This window comes from Coregonus lavaretus (assembly GCF_964263955.1).
Source record: "Coregonus lavaretus genome assembly, chromosome: 30".
In the NCBI taxonomy this organism is placed as follows: Eukaryota; Metazoa; Chordata; class Actinopteri; order Salmoniformes; family Salmonidae; genus Coregonus; species Coregonus lavaretus.
Window position 1 is genome coordinate 2,935,696 of NC_140017.1, and position 13,198 is coordinate 2,948,893.

General features: G+C 43.4%; 1 protein-coding gene across 1 annotated transcript in view; it reads right to left on the minus strand.

The window, feature by feature from the left end:
* LOC311105859 (aminopeptidase RNPEPL1-like) overlaps positions 1-13,198 on the minus strand; it is a 54,000-nt gene that overhangs the window by 10,482 nt on the left and 30,320 nt on the right. The window contains exons 3-6 of the mRNA XM_084148073.1: positions 10,834-10,985; positions 6,305-6,421; positions 1,171-1,406; positions 973-1,086 (exon numbers count right to left, since the gene is read on the minus strand). Of these exons, the coding sequence (XP_084004199.1) occupies positions 973-1,086; positions 1,171-1,406; positions 6,305-6,421; positions 10,834-10,985 (619 nt within the window). The remainder of the gene's footprint in view (positions 1-972; positions 1,087-1,170; positions 1,407-6,304; positions 6,422-10,833; positions 10,986-13,198) is intronic.

The window sequence follows — 13,198 nt, forward strand, 5'->3', positions numbered from 1 at the left end:
CGGCCCCCCAAAGAAATGCCACCCCACACCATGACTGACCCACCGCCAAACTGGTCATGCTGGAGGATGTTGCAGGCAGCAGAACGTTCTCCACGGCGTCTCCAGACCAGTGTGAACCTGCTTTCATCTGTGAAGAGCACAGGGCGCCAGTGGCGAATTTGCCAATCTTGGTGTTCTCTGGCAAATGCCAAACGTCCTGCACGGTGTTGGGCTGTAAGCACAACCCACACCTGTGGACGTCGGGTCCTCATACCACCCTCATGGAGTCTGTTTCTGACCGTTTGAGCAGACACATGCACATTTGTGGCCTGCTGGAGGTCATTTTGCAGGGCTCTGGCAGTCCTTCTCCTGCTCCTCCTTGCACAAAGGCAGAGGTAGCAGTCCTGCTGCTGGGTTGTTGCCCTCCTACGGCCTCCTCCACGTCTCCTGATGTACTGGCCTGTCTCCTGGTAGCGCCTCCATGCTCTGGACACTACGCTGACAGATACAGCAAACCTTCTTGCCACAGCTCTTATTGATGTGCCATCCTGGATGAGCTGCACTACCTGAGCCACTTGTGTGTGTTGTAGACTCCGTCTCATGCTACCACTAGAGTGAAAGCACCGCCAGCATTCAAAAGTGACCAAAACATCAGCCAGGAAGCATAGGAACTGAGAAGTGGTCTGTGGTCACCACCTGCAAAACCAGTCCTTTATTGGGTGTGTCTTGCTAATTGCCTATAATTTCCACCTGTTGTCTATTCCATTTGCACAACAGCATGTGAAATTTATTGTCAATCAGTGTTGCTTCCTAAGTGGACAGTTTGATTTCACAGAAGTGTGATCGACTTGGAGTTACATTGTGTTGTTTAAGTGTTCCCTTTATTTTTTTGAGCAGTGTATATATTTGTGAAGCAAAATTACACAGACTGTTTGTGTGTGTGTGTGTGTGCACGCTTGTTTGAGTGTGTGTTTATCCATCTTTCATCTGTACCTGGCTCAAATTTGACCTGCAGCTTGCTGACGGGGTTGTTGTCTCCTAGGAGACACATCTGTCTGTGCAGGGCGTCTAGACGGAACACAGTCTCCAGACAGGTGAAGGCCTCACCTGGGGAAACAAAGGGACGAGGGATTAGCTGTTGGCATTTGTGTGTGTGTGTGTGTGTGTGTGTGTGTGTGTGCATATACACACCGTAGGCCTTGGTAGTGATGCGTCTCTGTGCGTAGGTGGCCAGTCCCTCACTCAGCCACATCTCTTCCCAGGTGGCGTTGGTGACCGCGTTGCCGAACCAGCCGTGGGCGATCTCGTGGATGACGTCGATCAGCAGGAACTCCCGGCTCTCCAGGATGGAGGAGATTATGAAGGTGAGGCAGGGGTTCTCCATGGCCACGATGGGGAACGACGGAGGCAGGAACACTATGTCGTACCTGTTTGTGACCAGGTTGGCGGAATGATACAAGGGTTGTCATGTGGTCAATTCAGGGCTCCGTCCCAAATTACATCCTATTGATCTCAAAAGAAGTGCACTATATAGGGAATAGGGTGAAAGTAGTGCACTATATAGGGAATTTGGCCCCATTTGGGAAGCAGCCCAGGAAGTGCATTGAAATTCAATTAATGAATTGTACAGAACTTTTTCAATGTATGACTTCACATGAAATGTACCTCTTCAATTGACTGAGTGGTACAGTTTTCTGGTTTGTTCTCTTTCATAGCATGTTTTTGTACTGTTTCAGTTCCATCTTCCCTCTCCCTAGCATGACTTCAAAGCCCTGTAAATCAAATCAAATTTTATTTGCCACATGCGCCGAATACAACAGGTGTAGACCTTACAGTGAAATGCTTTCAAGCCCTTAATCAACAACGCAGTTTTAAGAAAAATAAGTGTTAAGTAAAAAGAATGTCTGTCAAAAATAAAAATAATGAAAGAGCAGCAGTAAAATAAAATAACAGTAGGGAGGCTATATACAGGGGGTACCGGTACAGAGTAAATGTGTGGGGGCACAGGTTAGTCGAGGTAATTGAGGTAATATGTACATGTGGGTAGAGTTAAAGTGACTATGCATAGATAATAAACAGAGAGTAGCAGCAGAGTAAAAAGGGGGTGGGGTGGGGGGGACAATGCAAATAGTCCGGGTAGCCATGATTAGCTGTTCAGGAGTCTTATGGCTTGGGGGTAGAAGCTGTTAAGAAGTAAACTGTAGATATGCAGCATTAGTTTCTGGACCTGCGAACACTGTACCATTTAAATCTGAAGACTGTCTAGCCATGTGAATTTGGTAATAAATGTATTCTGCACTCTATATTAGTAATTGGTATGGCTAGCTAACCAAACAAACTCCACCAAATACTACAGAGGCCGTGGACAAAAACAGACACCCCAACTCACCCAGGCCTAAGAGACAGAGTATCTGAAGTGAGTGTGTGTGTGCGTATCAGAGGTTGTGAGCGGAGTTGGAAAGGCCAGGAAAGGCTGGTCATGGCTCACATCAACACCATTATCCCAGAAACCCTAGACCCACTCCAATTTGCATACCGCTCCAACAGATCCACAGATGATGCAATCTCTATTGCACTCCACACTGCCCTTTCCCACCTGGACAAGAGGAACACCTACGTGAGAATGCTATTCATTGACTACAGCTCAGCATTCAACACCATAGTGCCCTCAAAGCTCATCACTAAGCTAAGGATCCTAGGACTAAACACCTCCCTCTGCAACTGGATCCTGGACTTCCTGACGGGCCGCCCCCAGGTGGTAAGGGTAGGTAACAACACATCTGCCACACTGATCCTCAACACGGGGGCCCCTCAGGGGTGCGTGCTTAGTCCCCTCCTGTACTCCCTGTTCACCCATGACTGCATGGCCAGGCACGACTCCAACACCATCATTAAGTTTGCCGACGACACAACAGTGGTAGGCCTGATCACCGACAACGATGAGACAGCCTATAGGGAGGAGGTCAGAGACCTGGCCGTGTGGTGCCAGGATAACAACCTCTCCCTCAACGTGACCAAGACAAAGGAGATGATTGTGGACTACAGGAAAAAAAAAGAGGACTGAGCACGCCCCCATTCTCATCGACGGGGCTGTAGTGGAACAGGTTGAGAGCTTCAAGTTCCTTGGTGTCCACATCACCAACGAACTATCATGGTCCAAACACACCAAGACAGTCGTGAAGAGGGCACGACAAAGACTTCTCAACAGCTTCTACCCCCAAGCCATAAGACTCCTGAACAGCTAATCATGGCTACCCAGACTATTTGCACTGCCCCCCCACCCCATCTTTTTACGCTGCTGCTACTCTGTTAATTATTTATGCATAGTCACTTTAACTCTACCCACATGTACATATTACTTCAACTACCTCAACTAGCCGGTGGCCCCGCACATTGACTCTGCACCGGTACCCCCCTGCCACTCCAATTTCTCTCCATTCATTAAAATCACAATTTAACCAACACCCACCTATTTTTGTGACTACCTGGACTTACCATTTGGTTTTGAAGTATTGAAAACAAACCATATGGATTTGAATGAAAAGTATTTGAATAAACATGAAAAGGTGAGGGGCCTCCCGAGTGGCACAGCGGTCTAAGTCACTGCAGATCCGGGTTCACAAAATTGAATTTCACAAAATTGGGAAGAAAAAAAAGAAAAGCGCACAGAATTTCAAATAGGAAAAAATAACATGTCATATTAAACAGCATATAAACACTCTAAATAGGTCAGGAGCCTAAGAAGGAACAAAAATGAATTATTTAGGCCTACAAAGGAATACATTGTGAAGCATTTGCGAGTGCAACACAATAGGCTGGTAGGAACATAAAGCGCTCAGTATTTAAACAACATTTTGTTGTATTAAACCATTATAGTCTATAAATGGTGCATATAGGCTGTGACTTACTTAGAATTAAATACAAATTAAACTAAAAATGACTTATTAGTGCCTTTGAATTCATTTTTTGAATTCATTTTTAGAAACACAAGTTTGGCCAGTCTGTGACTTCAGGCTCATGCAATGGTGTATTGTATAGATCAGGGTTTCCCAACTGGTGGCCCGCAGGCCAAATCAATATTATGAATATTTTTTTCATTTAGAAATAATAAAACATCTAGGACCAAAAGTCCCAAACGCAATGTCCCAAGAAGGAAGTTACCCTACCTATAGTGCATTCGGAAAGTATTCAGACCCCTTGACTTTTTCCATATTTTGTTAGGTTACAGCCTTATTCTAAAATTGATTAAATAAAAAATATTACTCACCAATCTACACACAATACCCCATAATGACAAAGCTAAAACAGGTTTATTAAAAATAAAGAAAACAGAAACACCTTATTTACATAAGTATTCAGACCCTTTGCTATAAGACTCAAAATTGAGCTCAGGTGCATCCTGTTTCCATTGATCATCCTTGAGATGTTTCTACAACTTGATTGGAGTCCACCTTACTCGGACACAATCTTGTGGATGTCGGGTGAGATGGATTTGATTTTAATGCGCAGGCAGTCTGACTTATGTGAAAGCCGATTCCTGTCGTGAATCTATGTTGCGTTCATTGAGGAAAAGGAGGACTCGCAGGTGTAAGTCGATCCAAACATTGTTAGCACATAAAATGGTAGTTTCTTTACTGTGCTGTATTCCTCTGAGCATGCCACCAAAAACGCACACAAGGATTCGGCCCTCCTGAGCTCATCCGTGATTTGTCTCGATGTCTGGAATTCAATCAGCTCCGTTTGTATTGCGGCCTCATCCAGCGAATGTATCGTTTTCTTAGCAAGGGAGGATAATTTTCCACCTGGGCGGACTGAGAGGATCACGTATAAATGCAATGATATCCTTGGGCATGCTGTAGTCTTCAAATCTGGTGGAGAAGTTGTCCCTCAGCTGCTTGATGAAATCTTCCAACACCTCTGTGACAATGGTGCGGCCTGGTCCCTCTGTCTGTCGTTTCTTCAGTGTGCTGAAGTGCAGTAGCCTTCCAGTCCAAATTGAACAACTCAAGCTTCCTAATAAAGGCCTCAAGTTTTTCCACCATGTACACGACTGTTTTCCCTCTTCCTTGTAACTGCAGATTTAACCCGTTTGTGACAGAATATGTCAGCCAAATAAGCCGTGTGTGTAGCTTGCAGTTAACGCTTTAATGTTTCTGCGTCGGGCCTCTGTCTGGGGAGGGAAGACCACTTTGTTCCATGCTTAGATTCATAATGAAGTCAGATTGCAAGCAGCGACATTTTCATTGCAAATAAGACCCACTGGCTTGGCATTGGGAAAATATGGTAAGATGAACGCATATCTCTCTGTACATTCTTCCCTGAAACTTTGATTTTCATTATCCACCTTTTGATACTTTGAGAGCGACATTTTCTCTTGCTATCAAGCTAATTGTTCTGAACGAATGTTGACATAAAAAAGTAGTTTAGCCTACAGTAGTCTACGTAGACCTCTCATTCCCCAGCAATCAACGCACAGAGAAATAGACAAAAATAATAACTGAATAGAGACATTGGTGATTTTATGAGCGTAATCAGATCAAAATTGTTATGTTATTGTCACTAAATGTATTATGTACTACTCAGATGTGTTAAATGTTGTTCAATTTGTTGTGTAGGGCAATTAATTGTGCTAATATTATATGCTAATTATGTTCTGGCCCACCAACTATTAGCTCAGAAAAAACTTGGCCCGAGGCCAAACCTAGTTGACGAACCCTGGTATAGATAATAGAAACGAAACGTTGCAAAGTATTTACTTTATAAATACTTTGCTACAATGACACACTTAGTTATCTACCCACCTCATTCCTTTCTTTTAGCATGTGCACGTAGTAAATAAAGTACACCATCATGCTTTCGGGATAAGTGTATTTTGAGATTCCACAATGATTCTTTAGTTGTGGACACTACATCACCCCACTCTTGGTCCTCATCTTTGTAAGTTACCTTGATTTAGCACCTGTGTGTTCTATCAGTTTCTTTATGAAAATATTTAGCGAACTCCGTGACGGTAGCTAAAGCAAGGGGCTATAGCAGGACTCAAGTAGACTACAAATGCATGCTGGGCCGGGCATGCCCTGAGCTCGTGAAGTGAGCGCTACTGGAGCGAAATTGGAGCAGGCAACAAGGACAAAGCCCCAGCCTTTGGGAATCTCGCTCAGCGCTCCAGTCAAATTGGGCACGCTCCTCGCTCTGCTCCAGCTCCGCCCCGTTTACATACTCTGGTGTGCATAAGTGTCACAAAAAACATGACCTGTACCCTCATGCATTGTTCTATATAGTTGAGATTCTTGTGTCATAGAACAAATAACTGTATTGCTCTAACCTTCCCCACAAGTAGGGTCCGAAGAGGTCCTCCGCCACGTTCAGCCAGTGCTCCACGCTACCCCCTAGCTTGCTCACAGCACAGGTCAGTATACACGGCTCTGCCCACACCCGGCTCCTGCCAGAGGAAGACAGCAGGGGTGTATTCATTAGTGCATACCGTAGCAAAAACGTTTTGCAGCAAAAACGAGTTTCTTATTGGACAAATTCAGGTAGGTCCCACCCAGTTTCGAACAGTTTACTTCCATTTGGTTCCTAGTGAGGTGAAACGTTTCCACTATAGCTAGATAATAGAAATCACATGCTATTTGGGCGATTCCACGCCAGCCCACTCTGGAAATGTGATGTACTTCTAGAGTATATCGTTTTCAACAATATGTCTAAAAATGAACAAAATCAAAAAAGGGTAGTTTTAAGATATTCATATTCATATTTTTTTATGTTGAATACATTTATGCGAAACATTTTATTTCAAAATCTAGACATACTTCATATTTTAGAGCACACTATAAGGAGTATAATGACTCCTAGATGTTGTCTATATCATGTATGGTTCACGGATCACAGGAGGCATGTAAAGGTCTAAAAGGAGCTTAAAATTGCCACTTTAATCATGATTTTCTCTAAAATGGTTTGTGATACAAATGTAAAAAGCATATCGAACATCCTTCCACCCAATGAAGTTTCTATGTGAGAATTGCCAGAACAATCTGAGATACCAGAAATATTTCCCGTCCACGCTGGCGTGCATGTGAAAATCTCATGTGATGCTGCCGATTAGGTCACTAGGGCAAATATATGAAGGTATGGAGGAAGGAGGACATTGACACATGATAATATGTGGATGCATAGGGCCAGTACAGGGGCGTCAAACTCAAGGCCTGGAATGCCACAGTGTCAGCTGGATGTTGTTCTTTCATTTACAGTGGGGAAAAAAAGTATTTAGTCAGCCACCAATTGTGCAAGTTCTCCCACTTAAAAAGATGAGAGAGGCCTGTAATTTTCATCATAGGTACACGCAGGGACGGCCTGTTCAATAGGGCGATATGGGCGACGCACTGCCAAACGGGAAAAGGAAGGGATTTTTTTTCTAATCAATTATATCACGGCAACAGTAGTTATCAGTGTTCACGTCTGATCTGCCAGCCACTAAATGTCAAATCAGGCTAAAGTCGTGCTTCAAATGGCCCCGCCCGTTTTTGGGGCGATTTCAGTCAAGTTGAAAATCGCCCAGAAGTCTCTCATAGCCTGTCATGTAAAATCTATTTTTTTCAAATTTCAAAGCTTTCAATACATTCTCTATGGGTGTCTGTGGGCTTGCACTTACGCGCTTTCGTCATACGTGACGTAACCATGAACGTAACTAAGACAATAGCGGCTAGCAGCGTCTCTGTTGCGACCTGCAGTGTGGCGTTATTTTATGTTTTTAATTTGTAGACTTAGTTTACAAACATTCTGCCAACCATGGATTTCCAGTGGTTGGTTTTGGACTGATCTTGTTGATCGTGTACATACCCGCTACGAACGGACTAAATAATGAAAACGCTGCTGGCAGCGGAATCCCAATACAGCTGGGAGACTTGGCTGGATGACAGAGTCCCGGACAGAGAAGTGGAGCCGGCCGGCTTCACCCTGGTCAGAGCGGACCGCGATCCTGGTAAGAGAGCGACTCTGTACCCCGACATTGAACTGCTTTCTGTGTCATTGCGACCTTACTATCTGCCCCGTGAGTTCCCCCAATTGTTTGTTACCGTTGTGTACTGTTGATAATCACAAGTTTACTGGAGAACTGAGACCAAGTAGAGACTTTGGACAGGGTGGATATGGTATAATAAAGGCAGTTTATTCAGAGGTAAAGATATCTGGAATCGCGTGCACGGACTCGTTCGTCAAACTCTTAGGGAGAAGAGAGCCCCGAAAACATTGTGTGCAGACATTTTATACAATAAATGATGTAGGTTGAATCTAGTAGTTCTGATCTTCTGATTGGTCCTGATGAGTTGGGCGAGGTCCCCTCCACTGTTGCATTGGCTCTGAGTCGGTTTCTCTGTCTTCAAATGTTCAGCCTAAAGAGAGGGGATTTTTGTGTGTGTGTGTGTGTGTGTTTAACAGTGATGATGTGTGTGTGTGTGTGTGTTATCAGTGATGATGTGTGTGTGTGTGTGTCCTCAGAGCAAGAACTCGTGAGTTGGAAGAACTGAGAGACCTATGGCGTGGGTGTTGTCCTTGGCCACCTGCTGACAAGGCTGACAAGATAGGACTCTTTTGTCCATTGTTATAGGATAGGAACAGCATTGATTGAAAACAAACGCCCAACACAAAATGGGTCATGCACAAGATTTTAGTCAGACCAAGCTATAACATTATATATTTACTACGACAGTACATTCAACCAAAAGCTAATATAACAAAGGCATCAGAGATTATTTATAATCTGTCACAGAAACTGGAATCCATCTCCCCAGATCAGTCAATAAATGCTTCTGGTATTGACTTATATGCTGCCCCTGTCTTCATGTTGTTGCTGGACATATCTTTTTTAAAATGTGTGTAGGTCACCTAAATCATCAGAAAAATTGCCCCTCCTGAGAATTTTTTCAGGAGCCGCCACTGGGTACACGTCAACTATGACAGACAAATTGAGGGAAAAAAATCCAGAAAATCACATTGTAGGATTTTTAATGAATTTAATTGCAAATTATGGTGGAAAATTAGTATTTGGTCACCTACAAACAAGCAAGATTTCTGGCTCTCACCGACCTGTAACTTCTTCTTTAAGAGGCTCCTCTGTCCTCCACTCGTTACCTGTATTAATGGCACCTGTTTGAACTTGTTATCAGTATAAAAGACACCTGTCCACAACCTCAAACTGTCACACTCCAAACTCCACTATGGCCAAGACCAAAGAGCTGTCAAAGGACACCAGAAACAAAATTGTAGACCTGCACCAGGCTGGGAAGACTGAATCTGCAATAGGTAAGCAGCTTGGTTTGAAGAAATCAACTGTGGGAGCAATTATTAGGAAATGGAAGACATACAAGACCACTGATAATCTCCCTCGATCTGGAGCTCCACGCAAGATCTCACCCCGTGGGGTCAAAATGATCATAAGAACGGTGAGCAAAAATCCCAGAACCACACGGGGGGACCTAGTGAATGACCTGCAGAGAGCTGGGACCAAAGTAACAAAGCCTACCATCAGTAACACACTACGCCGCCAGGGACTCAAATCCTGCAGTGCCAGACGTGTCCCCCTGCTTAAGCCAGTACATGTCCAGGCCCGTCTGAAGTTTGCTAGAGTGCATTTGGATGATCCAGAAGAGGATTGGGAGAATGTCATATGGTCAGATGAAACCAAAATAGAACTTTTTGGTAAAAACTCAACTCGTTGTGTTTGGAGGACAAAGAATGCTGAGTTGCATCCAAAGAACACCATACCTACTGTGAAGCATGGGGGTGGAAACATCATGCTTTGGGGCTGTTTTTCTGCAAAGGGACCAGGACGACTGATCCGTGTAAAGGAAAGAATGAATGGGGCCATATATCGTGAGATTTTGAGTGAAAACCTCCTTCCATCAGCAAGGGCATTGAAGATGAAACGTGGCTGGGTCTTTCAGCATGACAATGATCCCAAACACACCGCCCGGGCAACGAAGGAGTGGCTTCGTAAGAAGCATTTCAAGGTCCTGGAGTGGCCTAGCCAGTCTCCAGATCTCAACCCCATAGAAAATCTTTGGAGGGAGTTGAAAGTCTGTGTTGCCCAGCGACAGCCCCAAAACATCACTGCTCTAGAGGAAATCTGCATGGAGGAATGGGCCAAAATATCAGCAACAGTGTGTGAAAACCTTGTGAAGACTTACAGAAAACGTTTGACCTGTGTCATTGCCATCAAAGGGTATATAACAAAGTATTGAGAAACTTTTGTTATTGACCAAATACTTATTTACCACCATAATTTGCAAATAAAATCATAAAAAATCCTACAATGTGATTTTCTGGATTTTTTTGTCTCATTTTGTCTGTCATAGTTGACGTGTACCTATGATGAAAATTACAGGCCTCTCTCATCTTTTTAAGTGGGAGAACTTGCACAATTGCTGGCTGACTAAATACTTTTTTTTCCCCACTGTATATTATTGTCTGATTTCAACCTAGGAAACAATGGTGTGTGGACTTCCTCGCTAATCAATGACTTAATTGATCAATTTAAGGGAGGAACGACAACCAACAGTAACTGCAGCCCTCAAGGACTGGAGTTTGACACATTCATGACAAAGGTTGCATCACAATAATTTCTCTAATATCTTTCTCCTGAAGTCTACACTGCTCTTTCACTACTTCCCACAAATCTTAAAGCATTGGATTGGTGGAGGCATTAGCTAGTGGGAGTTTCCACCATATATGCCAGTCATTTCCTTTCAAATGAGTGAAGGGAAGTGAACAAGTGCACACTTTGGGAGGAAGAAGAGATAATTGAGACATAGGTCCAGTACATGAAGATTAACGCTAACTCGGGTCACTCCCACTGACCTGGGGCCGATGTCGACGTGCTGCAGGTCCCCTGCCACCAGGGCCACCAGGTAGGCTGGGACGGGGTACTCCATGGAGAACTGGAACACCCTGTCCTGCTTGGAGTAGGCAGTACGGGAGGCACTCATCAACACCGTCACACCATCCGGCACCTGCACACGCCCACAAACAGGCATGCACACACACACACACACACACACACACACACACACACACACACACACACACCACAAAAACACAAAAAGTTCATGAAACTCATTTTGATGCTCTTGGTGACAAAGGGAGATTATGTCAAAGCAGGAGTGTCACAGTCACAGGAAAATGAGTGCTAATGAGACTACAGAAGGGATAGTGAGATGTAGATTGTGAAAAGCAGAGTGAGATTAACAGTGAGATTAAAGAAACAGGGGTGTAATTCTATAAAAGCCATTTTATTTAGACAAACCAGATTAAAATGGAGAGAAACCAAGACAGACAGAGAGAGCAAATAAACCAGATTAAGATTCAAACTCTGTCTGAATATTTTGATAATTTTGACCAAGATGAACACCGACAGCAAGACTCATCAATCTCAACGAAGAAAGCATCAGAGAAAACCTTGAGCGAGCGAAACAGTGCCCCTCCGTCTTAGTATGTGTAACCCATGTATCTGATGATATCAGATACATTGACTACAGACACGAAGACAGAGGGGCACTGTTTGCCTCGCTCAAGGTTTTCTCTGATTAAATAGATTCAGCCCCTTGCGAATTCAAGGACAATTATGAAACAGACACACGAATGAGAAATCATTTTATACATTTGTTTATTTTCTATTCTTAATTTTTGGCAAAGCCTGGCTTCCCTTGGCATTCATTCAAATACACACCACTTTGTAGGCTGAATATCATTCCACTTATGGTGTTTGTAATAGATGTCCCTTTCCATTCAAATGGCAGGTGCACAGTGCACTGTTCGGATGCTGGGCTTATTTTGGAGTAGACAAGCATGCGCAGGTAATCTACTTAACCTACTTTTTGAAGTGATTTGTTTGACAATCAGATGAAAACATCAAAACTGGTTGTGTTCATGACACATTAAAAGTTTATACATTTTTACAGTTAAATGACATTTCTTTACTATAAAGCCCATAAAACATTGGAGGTCCCATTAAAAACATAATGTGCACTTTGGATAGCACTTTCAAGTGAATTTAATGCTGTATGCTAATACCCTTATATAAAATCCTGACCTTGAATGCAAACACTGTAACACGACTTTTTGAATTTATTTATGATTTATTTGAACAGGGGAATGTACCAAACCTAAGCTGAAGCATTTAATACTTTGAACCATTATAATTATATTGAAAAAAATCCACCTTGCATCGATGAAGGTTCAACATTTTATGGCCCCCCCTAAACTGTGTCAGTGCCCCACCTTGGCTACCCCATTCAAAATGTTCTGGACACCTCACTGCACTACACCACTGTTTCTTCCATAGGCACAAAACAAGAGAACACATTGAAAGAACACAAGGTATTACTTGAACAAACCAAATACTTTTTGGTTTTGTTTTTCCCACTTTTATACCTATTGTATGTAACGTCTTGGTTAATTCCCGGTATGACCAACCCTGGACGCGGGGACAGGGAAGGTGAATGACGCCATGACACCGTGGGCTAGTAAACACAGCCTAGTTCTCTCACACCTGTTAGTAAAACGGACATCAGTGTGCTGCTATAAGTATAGCTTCCTCCACTGTCCCTGTCCCCATACCGGGCTCGAACCAGTGATCCTCTGCTCGCAAACACACGTGACAGCCCTCCGTGACAACTTACCAACCATTTGAGCTCTCGAATTCGATAGCACCATCAGCGACATTTGAAGCTAGCTGTGGAGTGAGCTTACGGTACGTTCTTAACTCCGTTACGTTACCCAAGAGATTTGACCTCCTGGTTGTAGATGTATCCATAAACGCGAATAAAAATGTATTTGTTGTGGGATTTACCGCCCCGCTGCTGCCATGACAGATGCTATTGGTGCTATATCTGAGTGTTTAACACCTTTTCTGTCCTCGAAGTTGGTCATTTTAGGGGATTTGAATCTGGATTGGCTATCCCTGGCCTCAGATCAATTTAAGAGTATATGCATTGATTTTAATCTGACTCAATTGATCTCAAAACCCACATGGCTAAATGTGAAAAACCCTGTTAACTCTTCATTGATTTATTTAATTCTTACTAATAACCCCCATAAATATTTGTCTAGTGGAGTATTTTCATATGAGCTCAGTGATCATTGTCCCATAGTATGTATTAGAGATACGAAACAGAAAAATACTAATCCTCATGCAATTAAGAAGATACATTTTACATTTTCTGCT